A 24701-nucleotide genomic window follows, 5' to 3' on the forward strand; every position below is an offset into this window, starting at 1 on the left:
GCAGATCATGCAGCATCTATGGACAGACAGGAATAACAGTTGACATTTCAAGCTGAAACTCTTTATCAGGACTGGAAAGGAGGTGGGAAGAAACCAGAATAAGGTGGTGGGGGTGGGGGTGGGGGAGGTAAGGAGTATAAGCTAGAAGATGATAGGCAAAGCTAGGTGGGTGGTAGAGGGGGGAGATGAAGCTGGAAGATGATAGGTGGAAATGGTAAAGGCTCTGACAGGATAGGAGAGTGGACCATGGGAAAAGGGGAAGGAGGAAGGACATTAGGGCAAGATAAGAAGACATACAAGAGGTGAGCTAGAGTGGGAATGGAAGCAGGAAGTAGGAGAGAGAAAAAAAAAGTTATCAGAAGTTAGAAAGATTGAGATGGAATATCAGATGCTACTCCTCTAACTTGAGGTGGTCTCATCGTGGCAGGACTGGAAGCCATAAAACAACATGTCGTAATGGGAGTGGGGACTGGAATTAAAATAGTTGGTCACCAGGAAGTCGTGCTTGTTGCAAATGGAGTGAAGGTGCTCAACAACCTGCCCTCCACCCACCCATCCTAAATCTACACAGGGTCTCACCAAAGTAGAGGAGGCCTCAAGGGGAGCATTGGATACAGTAGATAACCCCAACAGATTCGAAAAAGTGTTGGCTTACCTGGAAAGACGGTTTGGATGAATGAAGGTGAGAGAGGAGGTGAATGTGCAGCTGTAGTACTTTTTCCACTTGCAGGGCTAAGTGCCAGAAGGGAGATTTGTGCAGAGGGACATATTGACAAGGAAACCACAGACAGAGCAATCACTGCAGAAAGTGGAGTCTGGGTTTGGAAGTAGGATCCCACTGAAGATGGTGGAACTTGCAGAGAATGATGTACTGGATGAGGGGACTCATGGGGTGGTAGGCAAGAACAAGGAGTTCTATCACAATTAGGGTGGCAGGATGATGGGATTAAGGCAGATATCCAGGAAATAGAGGAGATGCCGGTGAGGGAAGAATCAATGGTGGAGGAAAGAAAATGCCATTCTTGGAAGGAGGAAGACATCTCTGATCCTCTGGAAAGGAAACATAGAAAACCTACAGCACAATACAGGTCCTTTGCCCACAATGCTGTGCCGAACATACCCTTACTTTAGAAATTACCTAGGGGTACCCATAACCCTCTATTTTACTAAGCTCCATGTATCTATCCTGGAGTCTCTTAAAAGACCCTATTGTATCTGCCGCCACAACGGTCACTGGCAGCCCATTCCACACACTCACAAATCTCTGCATAAAAAAAAACTTACCCCTGACATCTCCTCTGTACCTACTTCCAAGTACCTTAAAACCATGTCATCTCATATTAGACATTTCAACCCTGGGAAAAAGCCTGACTATCCACACAATCAATGCTTCTCATCATCTTATACACCTCTATCAGGTCACCTCTCATCCTCTGTTGCTCCAAGGAGAAAAGGTTGAGTTCACTCAACCTATTCTCATAAGACATGCTCTCCAATCCAGGCAACATCCTTGTAAATCTCCTCTGCACCCTTTCTATGGCTTCCACATCCTTCCTGTAGTGAGGTGACCAGAACTGAGCACAGTACTCCAAGTGGGTCTAACCAGGGTCCTATATAGCTGCAATCTCTCTTCCCCTAAATTCAATCCCACGGTTGATGAAGGCCAATGCACCATATTCCTTCTTAACCACAGAGTCAACATACGTAACAGCTTTGAATGTCCTATGGACTCTGACCCCAAGATCCCTCTGATCCTCCACACTGCCAAGAGTCTTACCATTAATACTATATTCTGCCATCATATTTGACCTACCAAAATGAACCACCTCATACTTATCTCGGTTGAACTCCATCTATCACTTCTCAGCCCAGTTTTGCATCCTATCAATGACTCACTGTAACCTCTGACAACCCTCCATACTATCCACAACTCACCCAACCTTTGTGTTATCAACAAATTTACTAACCCATCCCTCCACTTCCTCATTCAGGTCATTTATAAAAATCACGAAGAGAAGGGGTCCCAGAACAGATACCTGAGGCACAGCACTGGTCACCGACCTCCATGCAGAATGTGACCCGGCTACAACCACTCTTCACCTTCTGTGGGCAAGCCAATTCTGGATCCACAAAGCAATGTCCCCTTGGATCCCAATACTTTCCTTACTTTCTCAATAAGCCTTGCATGGGGTTAACTTATCAATTGCCTTGCTGAAATCCATATACACTACATCTACTGCTCTAACTTCATCAATGTTTAGTCACGTCCTCAAAAAAATTCAATCAGGTTCGTAAGGCACAAGCTGCGTTTGACAAAGCCATAGTGACTCTTCCTAATCATATTATGCCTGTCAAATGTTCATAAATCCTGTGTCTCAGGATCTTTTGCATCAACCTACCAATCACTGAAGTAAGACTCAATGGTCTATAACTTCCTGGGCTATCTCTGCTCCCTTTCTTGAATAAGGGAACAACATCTGCAACCCTTCAATCATCTGGAACCTCTCCTGACCCCATTGATGATGTAAAGATCATCACCAGAGGCTCAGCAATCTCCACCCTCACCTTCCACAATAGCCTGGGGTACATCTCGTTCAGTCCCGGTGATTTATCCAACTTGATGCTTTCCAAAAGCTCCAGCACCATCTCTTTCTTAATATCTATATACTCAAGCTTTTCAGTCTGCTGTAAGTCTACAATCGCCAAAGTCCTTTTCCAAAGTGAATACTGAAGCAAAGTTTTAATTAAGTACTTCTGCTATCTCCTCTGGTTCCAAACACACTTTTCCACTGTTACACTTGATTGGTCCTATTCTTTCACGTCTTATTCTCTTGCTCTTCACATACTTGTAGAATGCCTTGGGCTTTTCCTTAATCCTGTCTGGCAAGGGATTCTCATGGCCCCTTTTGGCTCTCCAAATTTCATTCTTAAGCTCCTTCCTGCTAGCCTTATAATCTTCTAGATCTCTATTATTAGCTAGTTTTTTGAACCTTTTGTAAGCTTTTCTTCTTGACTAGATTTAAAACAGCTTTTGTATACCACGGCTCCTGTACCCTGTCTCACTGGAAAGTACCTATGCAAAACTCCACACAAATATCCCCTGAACATTTGCCACATTTCTGCCATACATTTCCCTGAGAACATCTGTTCCCAATTTATGCTTCCAAGTTCCTGCCTGATAGCCTCATATTTCCCCTTACTCCAATTAAACACTTTCCTAACTTGTCTGTTCCTATCCCTCTCCAACGCTGCAGTAAAGGAGATAGAATTGTGATCAATATCTCGAGAATGCTCTTCCACTGAGAGACCCGACTCCTGACCAGGTTCATTTCCCAATACCAGATCAAGTACAGCCTCTTCTCTTGTAGGCTTATCTACATATTGTGTCAAGAAACCTTTTTGAACAACCTAACAAACTCCAGGGAGATGTCAATCAATATTTGGGAATTTAAAATTTCCCACCACAACAACCATGTTATTATTATACCTTTATTACACCTTCTGTCTCCTTATCAGGTCACACCTGTCCCAAAAGAGGTCCCAATGATCCAGAAATCTGAATCCCTGCCCCCTGCTCAAATCCCTCAACCACACATTTATCCTCCACCTCATTCTATTCCTATACTCACTGTCACGTGGCACAGGCAGTAATCCTGAGATTATTACCTTTGAGGTTTTACTTCTCAATTTCCTTCTCAACTTCCTGTAGTCTGTTTTCAGGACCTCCTCCTTTTTCCTATCTATGTTTAGGGTGCATGAAGCAGCATAATGCAGTCAGTAATATAGCGCAGAAAGAATTGGGAAGCATTACTAGAGAAGGCTTGAAACATGGAGTGTTCCACATATTCAATGAAAAGGCAGCATAGCTGCGGCCCATGGCTATACCCTGGGTTTGGAGAAAGTGGAAGGAGCCCTCCAAACAGTGGAGGGGAGGGTAACTGGTCAGGTCTGTTGAAAGAAGCAGAGACCTTTAAGGCCTTCCTGCCTTCTTTGACATTGTCACTTCCTCAAAGTATTCAATCAATCTCATGAAACATGACCTGCCCCTCACAAAACCGCATTCACTATCCCTAATCAGACTACTTCTCTAAATGTTCGTAATCCTGCGTCTAAGAATTCTCCAATAGTTTGCCCACTACTGATGCAAGATTCACTGGTCTATAATTACCAGCGTTATCCCCATCATCTTTTGTTAGGGAACATTTTGGAGTTCTGTGAATACAGCAGATATTAATTCAAAGAGCTAGTCTTCAGTTCTGAATGAAAATTGTAAATTGCAAGTGAAAAATTAAAGTTAAGAGGACACATTTGCAAATAAACAAAAGATTTGGTGTGCAGAGACTTTATAATTGGCCAGGTGCAGGACAATGGAGTTACGTTAATTGGCCTATATCAAACCAGGCAACATGACTAAGTTATCTTTATCATTGTAAACAAGTTCAAGGAAACTCACAGATCTGACTGCTTTTATCACTTAGCACATCAAATAGCTGACCTATCAAAAGTTGGGATATTTGTGTATTCAGAGTCAGTCCTGACAGCATTAATTTTTGGTGTCTGGAATCTCTCTCTGTCTCAGCAAGTGTTTGAACATTCAGGGGTTTCTCCCACTGCAGATATGTAATTCAAAGGAAACACTGTTATTCAAAATATTAAAGTAAACAATGTCATTGTAACTACTGAAATTGTATTGAATCAGCTACTGCTCCGTTGATTTTAAGGTATAAAAAAATCTGATGAGTTTTTGAAGCTCTACCAAGAGGGTCTCCAGAAAGATGCCCGCTTGTGATGAATAAACACCTTTTTATCACCAGCTTCAGTGTCTCTCCAGTGACTTTGATCACAGTCAGAACATCCTTCCTGAACAAAGATTGCCACCTCCCAATTTTTTAAGCACTACTCCTGTGGCCAGTGAGGATGCAAAGTTCATCGCCAAAGGCACAGAAATCTCTTCTCTCACTTCCCATAGTAACCTGGGATATGTCGCAACTGGCTTCAGGGATTTACCCATCCTAACATCATCATAGAGTAACAATACTGTGAATTAAAGTCAAGATGGCGCTAAAGGGCAACTCCTTTGCTTGTATCTTCGGAACAACTCTATTTTTATCTTTGATATCTCTTTTCCCTTTTCAAGATTCTTTTGTAGGCCCTGAACCAGAGTTACAGTCTGACTTCGGTTCTTTGCGGGAATGGGACCCACTCTCAAAGCCTCATGATCAGCCACTTTTTCACATTCCAAGGACGCAGCCTGGAAGACTAGCATGCCTTCAGGGTGCCGTATTTTCGTGGCTCTGGAGACGGGATGATTCAAGGCTGAGATTCACCCTGACTGAGGTGTCGCAGGAGAACACGGAACATTAACAGCAGCAGGTTAGCTGCCGGCTGTGTGTCCAGAGACCTGAGCCTTTCCAGGGCCGATTCTCTGGGCACAGAGCTCAGAAAAAGGGACGCAACAGACTTAACATCGTAATCAGCGAGTTGTTTGTTATGTCTCCCCTCTCGCTGTGAAACAGGGATACCTCTTTTTCCCTTACTGTATTAGGGAGAGACAGAGCCTGTGGTATGTCAAGTTACCGGGTGAACGAGTAATCTTTGGGGTACTGCAAGTCTGTGTCTTTACTGATGTTTTGCTGTATGCTTGAATGCTCAGTGGAGGATGCTGATGCTTTTTTCCCCCGTTGGGTGGTGGGGGGGGTCTTTGCCTTGCTGCTGCTTGTGTGTGTGAGGGGGAACTGCGGGGGGTTCTAATTTTTAACTGCCATTCATTCTTTGGGGCACTCCTGTTTTTGTGGATGTTTGTAAAGAAAATGAATTTTACGATATATGCTGTACACATCTCTCTGACATTAAATGTACTTATTGAACCTTATTGAAATTGTAGACTGCTGAACAATTAGTAAGTCTCACAACTTACAATGAAAGAATAGCATGTTCAACATTCCAGGAAGACTCGAAGATGGAAGTCACTGAAATTATAAGTAATATAACAAGGAATAAAAAATAATCTCACTGAAGAGTGCCCAATACTTATAACCAGATGGCTCCCAATCCAGGAATTTACAATTAATGAGAACTCTGTAGTTGTTCCAACTATAATCTCCAAAATTATCAAATACAGAAACACACAAAATGCGGGGGGGGGGGGGGGGGGAATCAGCAAGTCAGGCATCTAAGGAGGAGAATAAATGGTCGATGTTTTGGGCTGAAAACCTCCATCAGGACTGGAAAGGAAGGAGGAAGAAGCCAGAATAAAATAGTGGTGGGGGGGCAGGGGATAAGGGAGGAAAGGAGTACAAGCTGGCAGGTGATAGGTGAAACCAGATGGGTGGTTGCAAGGAGTGGGCAAGATGAAGTGAGAAGCTGGAAGGTGATTGGTGCAAAAAAGGTAAAGGGATAAAAAAAACCATGGGAGAAAGAAGGAGGGGCACCAGAGGGAGATGATGGCCAGTTGAGAAGAGAAAGGATAAGAGAGCAGCCAAAATGGGAAATGGAAAAAGACAGGAGGGGGAATAAATTACCAGAAATTAGAGAAATCAATGTTCATGCTTGGGTTGGAGGCTACCGAAGAGTTGCTCCTGGAAAACTGATTCTCAGTCAACATTTAAAGCAAGAGGGTTTAAACAGAAAATTATACATTCATTATCCCTGTACTTCAGAAATGAGGAACTCAAACTGTTGTGATGTACCCTAATAGTCTGTATTGGAACCACAAAAGTCACCATTTTTGTGAATGATTATTTTACCAACTTGGGCAAGACAGAGTTCTATTCGCTGAAGACACATGCAAGTAAAATCTTTAAAAATACATCAGAATTTGCAGGGACCCAGGAAAACTGTATCTCAAGGAAAGAAAATGATTGGAGGTGCAAGTTGATCAATTTCTAGGTATTAACTGACCTATCAGAAACTGGCCATTCCTTCAATTCCCTAGCAAAATGGTTGATAGCTTTAATTTCCCAAATTCACTGGATTCAGGGAAGATTAAATGAGATTGGAAAATAGAAAATGCAACTTTTATTCAAAAAGGGGGGCAGGCTGAAAGTAGGAAGCTCACACCAGCTAGCTTAAACATCTCAGTGGAAAAGTATCATGCTTTTAAAGACATTACAAAAATTCAAGACAGTCAAGCAAAAAAAGTCAACAGTTTTGTTGAAGGTAAATCATGATTCAGAAAGGTACAAACACTGCCATGTTACAGCTATTTAGTTTACACAAGGCTGCCATCATACAATTCACAAATCTCTACCCAAAAATTAAGGTTCATTCTCAAGGAATTTTGTGTTGGGGGGGAAGTAAATCAAATCACTGCCAAAAAAAATGTTTATTTTTTAATTTCTTGGGGCATGCACAGATTCATGTTACAGAATAATCAACCCCATCCCATCTCCAGATCCCAGCCTTTGAAAAAGCGAAGTCTTTCAAGGGGAACCAGTAGATATCTTATGCTTTCACAATCACATTTCATAAGGGGCTGTAAACAAAGGCATTTGTAAAACGCAAAAGCTTATGGTGTAGGACATAACATATTCACGTGGAAATGCAAATTCCTATCTAATGGGGAAAAGGCAATAAAGGATCTTTTTTCTGATTGACAAAATGGCATTCCATTGGGATTGGTTGGACTGGGAATGTATTATACAAATGACCTGAAAACAAAAATTATATTTATGCTAAATTTGGTGACAACACAAGGTGGGTAGAAAAGTAAGTCGTGAAGAAAATATAAAGAGGTTACGGAGATACATACAGGTTATATGAATGGGCAAGAATCTGGCAAATTCGGGAAATATGAAATTTTGGTAAGTAAAATAAAAAGGTCATTAACTTGGGGAAGCACAGAAGTGTAGTGGCTAGCACAATGCTTTACAGTATAGGTAACCTGGGTTCAATTCCCGCTGCTGTTCCAGTGTAAGGAGTTTGTATGTTCTCCCTGTGACTGAATGGGTTTCCTTTGGGTGCTCCAGTTTCCTCCCACAGTCCAAAGACGTACCAGTTGGTAGGTTTATTTGGTCACTACAAATTGTCCCATGATTAGGCTAGTGTTAAACTGGGGAGTTACTAGGTGGCATGGCTTGAAGGGTCGTAAAGGCCTACTCCACACTGTATCTCAAATCAGTCAATCAATTAATGATGAGGGACTGTAAAATACAGAGGGAAATACAGAGGGATCTACCTATCCTAGTGTATAATTTGCATAAGGCTACTACTGTATACAAGTAACCATTATACATGTAATTAGAAGAAATAACAGGACGTTACTATTATTGCCAAGTGCACTAAATGCAATAGCTCAGTAAACTCTTTAAAAATTTGCTATCTGACAACATTGAACTGAGGAGCAGGCTCAAAAAGCTGAAAGCTCCTTCATTGACACCATGAACATTAAACTGACAAGCTGCTCTAGTTCAATTTATAGACAGCACAATTTGCAGCAACACTGCATTTATAGTGAAGCATGTGGACATACAAGGTGGTGAGTAGGATGCAAAACAAACTGAGTCTTTAATTCTCAGTTTTGAAGAACACTGAAGAAGTTAATCTACAACATATATTAATGATTTACAAGAGTATTTCATCATTCCTTTCTTGAAGAATGTTATGAAGAATGCAGAAAGGAATCATGAGTCGATATGCAGACAGGTTAACTATGACTTCCTTTTGTAACCAGTGTTTCTGTGAGCTTCCCATAAACTCTGGCCATGCTCTAAACTAGAGCAATGTTTAATTACTGATGGTGAAGAAACGCCGATAAAACCATTCATGGTCAAGGCAGGGAAATGAGGCTTTTACTGAAGATGGGCATTACTTGGGATTTGTCTAGTACAAATTTAGTTTGCCATTGTAGCCCAAAAATGTTGCAGAAAAGAATGGCTGCTTTGATATTTGAAGAATCATTGATTCTTCTTTTAGAGAAATCACATTTTATTTTCTAATTGCAGGAAGGCCACTGGTAAAGCTTAGGGTATCACCATGAGGAAAAGTAGCTTTCATGGAAAGGATGACTGGGGGGAAAATCTGTAGTTAAAAAAGAAAAAAATATCATATGTCTTCAGAGTTTGATTAAGATTGTCCAATTCTTCTAGTGCTCATAAGTGACACATAGCTAAGCAACAACCAGTTTCACATCTTGTATCCAAATACCTACCCTTCATCTTGGTGTGAATCTTCAGCAGAGGATCAAGACAGACAGCACTGGGCCACCAAGGACGTCTACTGAACTTCACCCATACCAAATCTCCAATCACATACTTCACAGGAATCACTTTTCTTCGCCTTCCAGTAAACTGAAACCAATGTGACTTGGTCAGAATAGTATTTAATATCGTATTGCTCTAATAAATCTTACCACGCAGTTTTCAATTATGACTGAGACAAACTGGTCAAGTTATTTCATTCTAAATTCAAATGCTGCTTTTTATTATGGGATCCTCACATAGGGAAACTTTTGATATATACCACATAAACTTAACTTTTATATTTCATTCCATTTAACAAGCCTATAATACAAGAAAAATATCCCAAAACATTCCAAATTTCAACAAAATAGAATAGTTCCACAAAATGAAAGGTGGCAAATATAACTCTGCCATTTCACAAATTTGAGAGGAGCAAAAAGGGAACTGTTGATCAGTTAACCTGATATTACAGGGAAAATAGTGAAATTGTGAAGGAAGTGATAATGGGGCATTATGAAAATAACAGTATTAGACAAAGTGTAATGGACTTAGAAAGAGAAGTCACATTTGTTAGAAGCATTTTTTTAGGTTACAACCAGCAGAACAGATGAGGACAAGCTGGTGGATATGGAATACTTGGATTTCCAAAAGGCCTATAAATAAAAGCGCCATACAAAAAAATAAATGAAGTTAGAGTACACAGGGTAATCAGGGCTATATATTGCTAAAATAATTAACAGAATAGAATAGTATTAGTCATTTTCATGTTGGTGACTTCCCCTCTAGCCACTGGAGTGATGCAGAAATCAGTAGTCTGGCCCATTAAAGACAAGGATGTTGTAAATGGAATATAATGCAAGAAAAATGTTATTTCATCCTCCTAAGTAGAAAAAAAAATCTGCACTTTTTTTAATATCAAATGATTAAAAGTTTTAGTCTTCAAAGGCACCAAGGTGTCCAGTGTACTGAATCAGAGTTAACATGCAAGCATAGCAAACAAACACTAAGTTGGCTTTCATTGCAAAAATGCAAAAAAAGTAGAAATGCTGTGCTCCAAATATATGAGACCACATCTGTAATATTTTGCTAGCTCTGGTTTTCCCCAAGAAAGAATATATTTATTATCAAGATTCATAGATTGTGGTTTGCCTGATATAGAGAATTAAGCACACATAGTCTGTACTCTAGAATTTAGAAATTATGAGAGGTTATCCTGTGGTAACAAAAAAATTCTTACTGGTTTGACAGAGTAAATGCACAGTCAATAATTTTTTGAGTCATAGTCTCAAAAAAAAGGCTTTGACATTCAGAAGAAATTTATTCAAAGGGCAGTGAATCTTGGGTAGAGATTCCAAAGACGCACATGGAGTCTTATTTATAGAATATATATAAAACAGAGATCAATACTTTGTTTTGTAAAGAGGGAAACAAGGAAAGTGGCACTGAGGTGAAACTCAACAATGATTGTACTGAGTGGCAGAGAAGGCAACAATTGAGTAGCGTAATCTTCTTTCAAGCAGCAAGTTATTTATTACCTTTCATAATAATTGATAATGGATTGAAAATTGGTTGACATACAGGAAACAATAGGAATACTTGTTCTTTAAGGTTGGCAGGTAGAGACCAAGAGTATTACAAAGATCAGTGCATGGGCCCTAGCTGTTCACAACTGAATGTAAAATCTCTAAATGTTCACGATGAGGACTTGAAATGGATGCACTGAGGCTACAAAACAATTTCAATTAAGTGGGTTGAAGGGCAAACACATGGCACATTTACTATAACAGGGATAAACATGAAGTTTGACCAAGACAAAAAAGCAGTATATTATTTAAGTAAAGGTACATAGGGAACTGAGATGTACAAAAAGATTCGGCTGCCCTTGTACACCTATCACTAATAGTTAACATGCAGGTATAACAACCAGATTTGATAGTGGGGATGAAGGGAACCATCATTTAAGTGGAAAGATTGGGTTGAATGGGCCTGCCTTTATTAGCATTTAGGAGAATCAGAGGGGAATCTTATGGAGATATACAAAATTCTAGTAGAATTCAACTGACTGGATATTCAGAAGGTGGGTTGGTCTAGAAGTCAAATTATCAGGATAAGGGCAAGACATGCAGAACGGAGGATTTTCATGTTCCCCTTTCCTCCCCCCCAGTAGGGTACTGACACATGGAATTCTCTGTACCAGACGTTCTGAAATCCAATCATTGAACGCATCAAGGAGATACACTGATATTGACTTAAAAAGGGTATGCTTCAGGCTCAAATGTCTGAATCAATCCTGACCAGATTTCCAGTCCTTACTACTGAAAAATTATCACCATAGCATGATGCTTTCTCTGCCATACTTTATGGGAGGGATTGTGTTACCTGGCTGATGCACAGTATTAAGATTTATGCCGCACGGACCACTAAAATAAGGCATACAGACTTTGCAAAGCATCACTTAAAGATACTGTAAAGATGTAGCAGATCTTGAGGTCATTTGTGACTAAAGTGGAACTTCTTGGCCTCAACACTAAGTGGCATGTGTGGTGTAAATCTAAAACTGTACATCAGCCAGGTGACACTATCCCTACTATAAAGTATGGTGGAGGAAACTTCATGCTGTGGGTATGCTTTTCAGCAGCAGGGACTGGAAACCTGGTCAGGATTGATGGGAAGATGAATGCTGCTAAATACAGAGATCTCCTGGATAAAAACCTCTGCCAGAAAGCTTAAACTGGGGAGGAAGTTCATCTTTCAGCAGGTCAATGACCCAAAGCACACTACCAGAGCAACCATGGGGTTGCTTCAAATCAAGAAAACTGATGTCCTTGAGTGGTCCTGACCTTAATCCAATCGAACAACTCTGGCAAGACCTCCGGATTGTTGCTCTCTCCCATTCTCCAACTAACATATCACAGCTGGAGCAATTTTGCAAGTAAGAAAGGGTAAATCTTGCTCTAACATGATGTGCAAAGCTAATAGAGACTTATTTGAAAAATATAACTGGCTGCATAGCTGCAAGAGGTGGTTCAACTAAGTACTGAGCAAAGGGGGGGGATGAATACTTTTGAAATGCTATTTTAGTTTTTGAATTTTTTTCATGCTTTACAATTTACTGTCTTTTTAGGCTTGACTGTGAAAAAAGGATCATAAAAAGGAAATAAAAAATTATTCAAAATTGATCAAAATCCCTGGTTGTAATATGCATTTATATGAACAATGGCTTATAGGCTGAATACATCTTCAAGGCTCTGTATTCTTCAGTCAGACAAACAAGTAGACTTTCCCTCTTCCTGCTAGCACTGGGATGAAGACAGAAACAACTGCTACATCAGTTACTAGAGACAGCTATCAAAACCAATCATGTTTTTAGAACAGAGAGCCATGATGACAAATAGGAAAATTGAAGACAAAAGGGCTGGAATACTGCATATTTAAATCAACTCCAACATTTTATTTACTGAAAAGTTCTAATGATTTCAAAAAAATTCAAAGGATATAGGCATACAGAGTTCATCTTAATGGCACTTAAAAAGGTGGTTTTCTTCCACATTAAATCCAAAGACAAACCTCGCACCTGCTATGAATAAAAAGCTGCTTAACATTACACATCTGTCATTAATTAACAAGAATTTTTTTTGTTCTGCTTCAAAAGACCATATGGGTGCAAGGTGCTTTTGGAAAAGATTTACATATAGTGCAGTGCAAAAGTCTAGACTTTTTAATAAATTTTGTTTCAGATTTTTATTTCTTATCTTCCGCATTAGTGCACAAGGGGAAAAGAGCAAATTTTAGATTTCCAAACATTCAGAGAAATCTTTTGTATCTGATGAAAGGAAGTAACATTTAAGTAATGGATCACTTCTCAAATATAAACTTGATTAGTTTGTAGGTATATAGCCAAGTGCATGATAGAACAAAAATAAAAAACAGGCGCCAATGATCAATGACATAATGAGTTGAATGAACTAAACTGATTAACTGAGAAACACAAATGATGTAGAAGGACAACCAAACTAAAAGGTGAAGATGTGTCAAATGTGACAGTTTAACCTTCAAATCATCAATTCTTACACCATGGCAAGAGTGAGCATACCAACAAGACACAAAAGTGGTCATCCTGCATTAGCAAGGTCTCTCTCAAGCAACAATTTCATGCAGACAGGAGTTCAAGATGTGCTGTTCAAGCTCTTCTGAAGAAGCACGAAAAAACAGACAACACTGAGCACCAGAAAAACAGTAATTTGCTACGGAAACTGAGCACAGCAGATGAGAGATACATCAAACTCATGTTCCTTCAAAAAGGAAAAGGTCCAGCACTGCTATTGGCTCTCAGCTCACAGAAACCACTGGAACCCAAGTACACCCCTCTACAGTCCAGAGAAATCTTGTCAGAAGTAGTCTTCATGGAAGAGTTGCTGCTAAAGAACCATTCCTCTGGTGGAAACAAAGCCTAGCGACTCACCTACACACAAAAATGCAAGGACAGGGACACTAACAATGGCAGCAAGAACTCTGGACTGACGAGTCAAAATTTGAAATTTTAAGCTCAAACAGGAGGCAGCTTATCCATAGGAGAGCTGGAGAACTCAACATGGATGCATGTCTGCAGCCAATAGTGAAGCATGGCAGAGATTCCCTGCAGGCTTGTGGTATATAGTTTCAAATGGATTTGGTGATCTAGTCAGAATTAATGAAATCCTCAAGCTGAGAAGTATAAGCAGATTCTCATCCATCACGCAATTCAAAGGAAAAATGTAGTCACACCAAATACAAATTTGATTCAGTTTGTTACTACATACTGCTCTTTGTAGCAATTTTTTGATATTTAGGAACTTTTCATTTCATTATTTTTGAAAGCATCTTCACTTTACAGAATTTATTACGTGTGTCTAAGACTTTTGCACAGTACTGTATATAGATCAAACAACTAAATCAAGCCGAATTCGGTCCATTATCAACAACTGCAGTCCTGTCCATTCATACTCATTTGTTATGGATTTCAAGTGCAGTGTGCACTAACCTGTCAATTTGAGAACTGGGCAGTCAGGCTGCAGGAGTTACTTGGCCTCAGCATTGTGGCATTGACAACTGGACAACCTTTGCAGAAGAATGTAACTATAATATAGCTTAATTTCCCAAAGTAGGAAAACATGTTTTTACTATTTTTAAGTTGTCTCAGCATATCCAGACTCCACTGTTGGATACCACATGGAGTGTAGTAACAGTGAAGAGTGCTAGGTGAAAGAAGGCTGTGAGGGAACGGCTGACTTCCAGAGTGAAGGTGGTTTTTACTACTCGGGGTAAAAGAGAGGCAAGACTCCGCAACTGCGTGATGTCAGCCAGTAGAGCACGAAAGGTTTAAAAAGACCACCATATCAGCAGGCAGCAGAGTGATAGGGCTTTGGACCAATGGGCTTAGGCAGTAACAGGAAGAGGCAAGGTAGGTCTACCTGTGTTATTTGCGGAAAAGAGGAAGTATGTGTGTGAGGCCAGTTTTCTGTGCTCAGTGCCAGAAGTGGGAGGTCCTGGAGTCTCCCAGCCTCCCGGACGGCCATATCTGCACCAGGTGTGTCGAGCTGCAGCTCCTAAGGGACCGAGTTCGGAAACTGGAGATGAAGCTCGATTACCTTCGCCTGGTCAGGGAGAGCGAGGTGATACAGAGGAGTTACAAGCAGGTGATCACACTGGGGATATGGGAGACAGACAAGTGAGTCACAGTCAGGAAGGGGAAGGGTCAGATGCCAAATATCGACTGTCATCTCCCTATAGCAAAGGGTTTAGATGGGGTGGAGTTTGTTAAGGGTGTTCAGGAAGGTTTCTTGACACAATATGTAGATAAGCCTGCAAGAGGAGAGGCTGTACTTGATTTGGTATTGGGAAATGAACCTGGTCAGGTGTCAAATCTCTCAGTGGGAGAGCATTTTGGAGATAGTGATCTTAATTCTATCTCCTTTACAATAGCATTGGAGAGAGATAGGAACAGACAAGTTAGAAAAGCATTTAACTGGAGTAAGGGGAATTATGAGGCTATCAGGCAGGAAATTGGAAGCTTAAATTGGAAACAGATGTTCTCAGGGAAATGTACGGAAGAAATGTGGCAAATATGCAGGGGATATTTGTGTGGAGTTCTGCATAGGTACGTTCCAATATAGAGCACAGGAACTGTGGTGTACAAAAGCTGTAATAAATCCAGTCAAGAAGAAAAGCTTACAAAAGATTCAGAGAGCTAGGTAATGTTAGAGATCTAGAAGATTATAAGACTAATAGGAAGGAGCTTAAGGAGGAAATTAGGAGATCTAGAAGGAGCCATGAGAAGACCTTGGCGGACAGGATTAAGGAAAACCCCAAGCATTCTACAAGTATGTGAACAGCAAGAGGATGAGATGTGAAAGAATAGGACCTATGAAGTGTGACAGTGGGGAAGTGTGTATGGAACTGGAGGAAATAGCAGAGGTACTTAAATGAATACTTTACTTCCGTATTCACTATGGAAAAGGACCTTGGTGATTATAGTGATGACTTGCAGCAGACTGAAAAGCTTGAGCACGTAGATATTTAAAAAAAAGAGGATGTGCTGAGCTTTTGGAAAGCATCAAGTTAGGTAAGTTCCTGGGACCGGGTAAGATATACCCCAGGCTACTGTGGGAGGCGAGGTAGGAGATTGCTGAGCCTCTGGCGATGATCTTTGTATCACCAAAGGGGACGGGAGAGGTTCCGGCGGATTGGAGGGTTGCAGATGTTGTTCCTTTATTCAAGAAAGGGAATAGAGATAGCCCAGGAAATTAAAGACCAGTGAGTCTTACCTCAGTGGTTGGTAAGTTGATGGAGAAGATCCTGAGAGGCAGGGTTTATGAACACTTGGAGAGGTACAATATGATTAGGAAGTCAGCATGGCTTTGTCAACGGCAGGCCGTGCCTTACGAGCCTGACTGAAGTTTTTGAGGATGTGACTAAACACAGTAATGAAGGAAGAGTAGTGGATGTAGTGCATATGAATTTCAGCAAGGCATTTGATAAGTTAACCCCATGCAAAGCTTATTGAGAAAGTAAGGAGGCATGGGATCCAAGGGGATATTGCTTTGTGGATCCAGAACTGGCTTGCCCACAGAAGGCAAAGAGTGGTTGTAGACAGGTCATATTCTGCATGGAGGTCGGTCACCAGTGGAGTGCCTCAGGGATCTGTTATGGGACCCTTACTCTTCGTGATTTTTATAAATGACCTGGATGAGGAAGTGGAGGGATGGGTTAGTAAGTTTGCTGATGACAGAAAGGTTGGAGGTGTTGTGGATAGTGTGGAGGGCTGTCAGAGGTTATAGTGGGACATTGATAGGATGCAAAACTGGGCTGAGAAGTGGCAGATGGAGTTCAACCCAGATAAGTGTAAAGCGGTTCATTTTGGTAGGTCAAATATAATGGCAGAATATAGTATTAATGGTAAGACTCTTGGCAGTGTGGAGGACCAGAGGGATCTTGGGGTCCAAGTCCATAGGACACTCAAAGCAGCTGCGCAGGTTGACTCTGTGGTTAAGGCGGCATACGGTGTATTGGCCTTCATCAATCATAGAATGGAATTTAGGAGCCAAGAGGTAATGTTGCAGCTAAATAGGACCCTGGTCAGACCCCACTTGGAGTACTGTGCTCAGTTCTGGTCGCCTCGCTACAGGAAGGATGTAGAAGCCATAGAAAGGGTGCAGAGGAGATTTACAAGGATGTTGCCTGGATTGGGGAGCATGCCATATAAGAACAGGTTGAGTGAACTCAGCCTTTTCCCCTTGGAGTGACGGAGGATGAGAGGTGACCTGATATAGTGTATAAGATGATGAGAGGCATTGATCGTGTGGATAGTCAGAGGCTTTTTCCCAGGGCTGAAATGGTTGCCACAAGGTGACACAGGTTTAAGGTGCTGGGGAGTAGGTACAGAGATGTCAGAGGTAAGTTTTGTTTTTACTCAAGAGTGGTGAGTGCGTGGGCTGCCGGCAACAGTGGTAGAGGTGGATACGATAGGGTCTTTTAAGAGACTATTGGATAGGTACATGGAGTTTAAGAAAAATAGTGGGCTATATATAAGCCTAGTAATTTCTAAGGTCTGGACATGTTCGGCACAACTTTATGGGCCGAAGGGCCTGTATTGTGCTGTAGGTTTTCTATGTTTCTATTTTTCACAGGGCAGGTAAAATATATCTAAAATATTCTATAATATAGATCGAAAACTGCTAAAATAATAAAATCCCAATCTGTATTTTGCTTTTCATTTTCTGTACAAATCTAAAAGTTGTTTGGGAAACAATGAGAAGATTCTTATATTAAAAATGTTTAGCTGATTACAATAGTAACAACAAACTGTATATTTTATGGACTTACTAGACAGAAAAATAATAGCAAAAAGTCCCTCTGATATTCACATGGTCATGACTGCTAAATTCTGTCAGTTCTATTTCCAAAAATCACATCAATCTTGGGGGTTTTTTTTAATATAGTGATTGACTGAGTATTTACGGGTCTTTCAGGAGTAAAATATTCCAAAGATTCACAACTGGCTACATGAAAAAATGTATTTTATTCTAAATATTAAAATGCTCAACTTAAGTTGATTAGAATAAGAAGCCATTCTAATATAATTGTATTCAGTTAAGAACCTGTTTGAAAAGGTAGACAGTGATGTGTTCCTAGTTGGGGGATCTTCAGTCCTGAATAAAGGAGACAAATACTCCAAGTTAAAAAGAACATACATAAAAGACTTGCACGTGAAAGAGAGAGCAGTAGGGCAGGGGTGGGCGAGGGGGAGCGAGCATGAGAGGGAGCGAAAGCGAGAGGGAGAGCAGGTTATGTGGGTTTAGGGATACCATTAGAAAAAATGAATTAGCAATTGGCTAAGTATGGGCGAATTATTAAAAATCACATGGTTTTACAAAAGGAGCACCATTTGAATGTAGTTTAGATTGATGGACTTTCAGAAAGCATTGAGAAATATAACAATCTTATCAGCTTTAGTTACTTCACCAAGTAGCACAAAAACAGAGAATACAGATGAAGAGATTACTTTCTAGTCTGCAAACTGGGGGGGGGGGGGAGGGTGTCTCTGTGCGTACACGCACAAACACATTATTTTATTTATATATATATACACATACATACACACACACACACACACACATACATACATATACACACACATACATACACACACACACCTGATACAAAAATCCATTTACACTTCAGTAATACTTACATTCTTTCTTCCTTCTAATGAAGATGGAGACAAAATCATTGCATTGTCTTCTTGCTGTTCAGATTCATGAGAAGGACTATATTTAACACTTTTCTTTCTCATTCTTTTTGCTCTGTGCAACATTGGTAGCTCAACATCTTTGATGATTGCAAGTTGTTCTTCGGAATCCTTTCCATCTTCTTTATCCACCTCACTGCAGATGGACGATTCAAACATCATTGTTCCATTCATAACCATTTTAGTTATTTTTAACTTCAGTTCTGGTGAAGCATTCTGTGTAATTTCAGGCTCTGTACCAGTGTCACTGTCTTTGCTAATTGTGCAACAGTCCTGAATTGGAGAGTTCTCACGGGACTCTGACCATTGTTTTATCTCTGGAGATTCACCAGAGAATCCACTAGGAATCATGGAAGCTAAATCTTGAAGTTTGCGCAAAGGAATATAGGATCGTACAGATGCATGGCCATTAAATGCAGGTTTTGCTTCATCCCGTGAATCAGTGGACTGCTGAACGCCACTTCCATCCTGCAGATTGCAGCTTTCTCTTGCACAAATACTCTGACCAGTCCTGCTGTTTGGACCATTGTCCTCAGAAATATTGAAACCCAGTGAATTTGAAAGTTGTTGTGAATTATCAAAGGGCAAAATGCTACCCACTGTCAATTTATATTCACAGACACGATCCATCTTTCCTGATTTCCCACCTAAGAAGAGGAAGAAAAAAAACAACTGGTTATGAAACTGCTGCATACACAGGAATTGTCAGTTCAGCTGGAACATTTTTACCAATCATTTATGAAAGACTTAACATCACCTGGCATTGCCATAGTGATTTGTCATCAAAAATACTAATAATTCTAAATAAAAGTGTTTGTAAAAGTTAGGTTAAAAAAATCAAAACAATATTTGATATTTGAAGTTATAAAGCAGTGGTGTAAAATAGCCTATCTTGCTAGACAATGAAGATAATATTTTTTCTAAACTTGAAATTTCCTACAATAATGTGCAAGCATCTGTAAAAATAATGGTCAGGGTTGACAATGGATATTATGTCCTAGCTGTCTGCATGATATGCAATTCAGTATGCAAGCCAGTGCAGTACTATATGGAAAGATGCCATTGCCCATGCAGGAGGCTCCCCACACCCCTCCAAGCAGCTGATGAATCCAAAGAAACAGCTCTGCACCAGTGACATCGCAGGAATTATCAATCAGCGTTGAACTCAACATAAGACTGCCTTGGGGACTTCAACCTCGGCTAGTTCCCTCAGGGTTTACTCCTGAAGCCTTCATCATGAGTAGGTACAGTCGCAAGGTAGTGGAGCATTGACTATTGTAGATTTTAAGATATCAAAGGCAAATTCAATTTTGATAAATCCCACAGAAATTTCAAATTCACGCAAGTATACATTAAGGACACTTAAATTACTTTACCCAATGTACCTTATGATTTGGTATCTGTGACCAGCTCAGAATGTTCAATAGAAGTTGGTTTTAGCAACAGCACCCCCTTCAGATGATAAATTAAGAAGTGAAGGCAGTCTGGGAATACCAGCATTCCAGGGTGTTTGCTAGAAAGTGCAAAGAACCACAAAGTTTCAGAGGAGTGACTCACCTGAAATTGTGGTTAAAACTTATCACTTCTGGCACTGATTTTGTTTGCCAAATAATATTAAAACAATGTTAGAGTGATTTTTGGGTTAAAGACATATACAATTTAACAACTTACTTTGGCTACCAGTCTTCACATCTAAAAATATATTGTGCATTTAATGTGGAGTGCAGCTCTGAACAATGGCTTCCTAAAAGCTGTGAATCAATGCTGATTAAAATTCATTTAGGTGTCTGTGGTGTGGAGGTAAATCAGGAGGTGTGAAGGTTGTATGTAGTTTCAAGGAAAGCATTGTCCAAATATGGAGTTGTCCTTTGATGTTTGGCACATAAAATATGGAGCCTCACATTGAGCCAGCACACCTTTCCACTGAAAGCATCTCCATATGATGCCTGTAGTACCTTGTTTTGTCGAATAAAGAAGCTGCTTTGTACCTACCAGTAATTTTCTTCAGCGATTTCATTCATGCAACATTTGGTGTCAGAAATGGGTTACCTTCGTGACCCATCGTGTTCCCAGTGATTTTAGCAGTCTAAGTATGTGAGTATTTTTTTAAAAATAGCACTCACACTTGAATCCGTCCAGGTCAGTGGTACACGGGAACACGAGGTATCACAAACACAGACAGCTGAACTGGTAGATATAAAGGTAGCGTGTGCGCTTACTTAAATGGGGAAACTTTGCGTGTTAATTTAGTGAGACGGGGCCAACAGTTGCGAAGGGTGGTTACCGAAGGCTGGTCCCAAAGGGGTTGTTTAGTTTGCCAGTGACCAAGGCACAAAGCAAGGAACTGCTGGGATAGACATGGGAGGGTAAAGGAGTTACTATGCTACAAGTGCAGCCTGTTGGGACATGGTTGGAGGCAGTGTCCAAAAAAGAGGAAAGAAAAACAGGTGAACATCACAGCAGACAAGCAATCTCTCACCCCATCGGTACCCAGTCTGACCAGCGATCAGATCAGATCATAGAGCTAGTAAAGATAGCTCCTAGGTCAGAAAAAGATGTGGAGGCCGCCCCCACTGCCAGTGCTGGTGGCCCGCAGATGTACACAACAACATTGTTAGGGGGCAGGCAATGCGATATATTAGTGGACATAGGGGCATCAGTATCAGTAACTGATCCACCCTTGCCAACAACAGGACAGGCCATTTATATTAGAGGGGTAGGAGGGAAAACAGTGAAAGCAGAAAGAAGCGAGTCGCAAATACTCGAAATCGATGGAGTGCAGCTTTCAGTGTATTGCTGGGTATGTCCAAATAATGAGGGCACTACCCTTGGAATTGACATCTTAAGGGAAGCAAAGGCCGTTAAACATTTCGGGAAAGGGGGAAATAATATGGACAAATCAGGGGCAGCGAACATGTACAACCAATAGAATACACAACCTAGCTAGCATAATCACAGCTGCTCCAATCTTCAGAGACTGGAGCCAACAGTTCCCAGTAGTGTGGGCTCGACACAATCAAGATTGTGGTCAAGTAAAGATAAACCCAGTTAAAAAAGAGGGAGCCTGTATATAAACCCCATAAGCAGTAGCCTATAAAAACTGACCGCTGTCCAGGGTATAGTGAAGGAACTAAAACACCTGCAGATACTCAGAGACTGCGGCATGTACTAACTCGCCTAGATGGCCAGTAAAGAGGACCAATAGATCATATCAATTAACAACTGGCTATAGAGCCTTTAAGAACATCCTGAATGGCCTATCTCCAGAACATAAAGTCCTGGATATTGCTAATGGATTTTGGGGGCTCCCCTTCACACCCGAGTCCCATGACCGATTTGCCTTCACCTTGGGTGGGCAGCAAAATACATGGGCCAGATTACCCAAGGAATTCCACAATAGTCCAGTCATTGCTCATAAAGTCTATGGAAAAGCTCAATCTAATGCCCTCCCAATCGATATGCTTACAGTACGTAGATGATCTACTAATTGTTTCGGAAGAAAAAGAAGATAATTTAAGGATGATAGCCAGTGTTTTAGAGATACAGCAAGAAGAAGTGACAGTAATTTATTAGCTCACCAGAAAGGAGAGAATAAGGAACAGAAAGGAAATTAATCAGAATCAGGTTTATTATCACCAGCATGTAATTTGTTAACTTAGCAGCAGCAGTTCAATGTAATACATAATCCAGCAGAGAAAATAATAAACAAGTAAATCAATTATGTATATTGAATAGATTAAAAAGTGCAAAAACAGAAATACTGTATATTAAAAAAAGTGAGGTAGTGTCAAATCATTCAATGTCCATTTAGGAATCAGACAGCAGAGGAGAAGAAGCTGTTCCTGAATCGCTGAGTGTGTGCCTTCAGGCTTCTGTACCTCCTACCTGATGGTAACAGTGAGAAAAGGGCATGCCCTGGGTGCTGGAGGTCCTTAATAATGAACACTGCCTTTCTGAGACACCACTCCCTGAAGACGTCCTGGGTACTCTGTAGGCTAGTACCCAAGATGGAGTTGATTAGATTTACAACTTTCTGCAGCTTTTTTCGGTCCTGTGCAGTAGCCCCTCCATACCAGACAGTGATGCAGCCTGCCAGAATGCTCTCCACGGTACAACTACAGAAGTTTTTGAGTGTATTTGTTGACATGCCAAATCTCTTCAAACTCCTAATAAAGTATAGCCACTGTCTTGCCTTCTTGATAACTACATTGATAATGTTGGGATCAGGTTATAACCAGGAACTTGAAACTGTTCACTAGCTCCAACTCTGATCCCTCTATGAGGATTGGTATCTGTTCCTTCGTCTTACCCTTCCCTGAATTCCACAATCAGCTCTTTCATCTTACTGACATTGAGTGCTAGGTTGTTGCTGTGGCACCACTCCACTAGTTGGCATATCTCACTCTTGTACACCCTCTCGTCACCACCTGAGATTCTACCAATAATGGTTGTATTGTCAGCAAATTTATAGATGGTATTTGAGCTATGCCTAGCCACACAGTCATAGGTATATAGAGTAAAGCAGAGGGCTAAGCACACACCTGAGGTGCGCCAGTGTTGATCGTCAGTGAAGATGATATGTTATCATCAATCAGCAATGATTGTGGACTTCCAGTTAGGAAGTCGAGGATCCAATTGCAGAGGGAGGTACAGAGGCCCAGGTTCTGCAACTTCTCAATCAGGATTGTGGGAACGACGGTATAAAATGCTGAGCTGTAGTCAATGAACAGCATCCTGATGTAGGTGCTTGTGTTGTCCAGGTGGTCTAAAGCCATGTGGAGAGCCATTGAGATTGCATCTGCCATTGACCTATTGTGGTGATAGGCAAATTGCAGAGGGTCCACGTCCTTGCTGAGGCAGGAATTCAATCCAGTCATGACCAACCTTTCAAAGCATTTCATCACTTTCAATGTGAGCGCTACAATTTGATAGTCATTAAGGCAGTCCTCATTATTCTTCTTAGGCACTGATTTAATTGTGGCTTTTTTGAAGTGGGAACTTCCACACGTAACAGTCAGAGGTTGAAAGTGTCCTTGAATACTCCTCTAGTTGGTTGGCACAGGTTTTCAGAGCCTTACTAGGTACTCCATCGGGACCTTCCACCTTGCGAGGGTTCACCCTCTTTAAAGACAACCTAACATCAGTCTCTGAGATGGAGATCACAGGGTCATCAGGTGCAGCAGGGATCTTCACAGCTGTAGTTACGTTCTCCCTTTCCAAGCGTGCATAGAAGGCATTGAGTTTTGACCCATATGTTTTGGTCTTGCCCTTGTTTACAAAATTACTGGAAAGATATTTTCAGTATTATTTCAAGAGTTCTGAATATCAATTTCCAACCACATCCTTTTACTGCAATTTTTGGTTTACCAATGGTGGATAATAGTCGTTTATCCTCTTCATCTCGACGAATGATTGCATTTGTTACATTAATGGCTAGAAGATCTATTTTATTGAACTGGAAAGAAATTAATCCTCCAACTATATTTCAGTGGTTCTCTCAAACTATCTCTTGTTTGAGTTTAGAAAAAATTAGAAGTGTTGTTATTGATCCTTCAGTTAAATTTGAAGAAACTTGGAGACCATTTATTCAACATTTTCATATGAGTTAAATTGTCTTTTCCTAAACCTCACTTTGATTATCCTTAATTATTTGGATGGAGGTTCGGAGTTATTGGCACTACTGTATGTACTTAACATTATGCAATGGCCCATGTTGGTTAGGTTTTTTTTTTCCTCTTTTTTTGGGGTTGTTTTTTTTTCTTTTTGTCTCTTTTGTTCATAAATACTGAGTTTGGGAGGCTATATATATTGATTATTATATATTTGAATGTCTACTTAAACTATTAATTATGTACTCTCAACACTTTGTATTCATGTTTCATTTGTTTGTTTAAAAAATTAATAAAAAGATTTATTTTTTTAAAAAAAGGCAGCGTTGAGTTCATCTGATAGTGAAGCATCGCTGCCATTCATGCTATTGGGCTTCACTTTGTAGGAAGTAATGTCTTGCAGACCCTGGCAGAGTTACCGTGCATCTGATGTCGCCTCCAACCTCGTTCAAAATTGTCTCTTCACCCTTGAAATAGCCCTCCACAAATCATATCTGGTTTTCTGGTACAGGCATGGGTCACCAGACATACAGATCTAGCCTTCAGCAGACAACACACCTGCTGGTTCATCCACTCTTTGTGGGCACACACTCATCCACACAGGTTTTAATGAAGTTAGTAACAACT

The 24701-nt window shown here is 40.6% G+C and overlaps 1 protein-coding gene across 3 annotated transcripts in view; it reads right to left on the minus strand.

Moving 5' to 3' along the window:
* Positions 1-24701, minus strand: part of nsd1a (nuclear receptor binding SET domain protein 1a) — a 200027-nt gene that overhangs the window by 143326 nt on the left and 32000 nt on the right. For all 3 annotated transcript variants that reach the window (XM_073067756.1, XM_073067755.1, XM_073067754.1), the window contains exons 2-3: positions 18409-19112; positions 9149-9287 (exon numbers count right to left, since the gene is read on the minus strand). In XM_073067756.1, the coding sequence (XP_072923857.1) occupies positions 9149-9287; positions 18409-19095 (826 nt within the window). In that variant the 5' untranslated portion in view covers positions 19096-19112. The remainder of the gene's footprint in view (positions 1-9148; positions 9288-18408; positions 19113-24701) is intronic.

This window comes from Hemitrygon akajei, chromosome 15, assembly GCF_048418815.1.
Source record: "Hemitrygon akajei chromosome 15, sHemAka1.3, whole genome shotgun sequence".
Classification (NCBI taxonomy): domain Eukaryota; kingdom Metazoa; phylum Chordata; class Chondrichthyes; order Myliobatiformes; family Dasyatidae; genus Hemitrygon; species Hemitrygon akajei.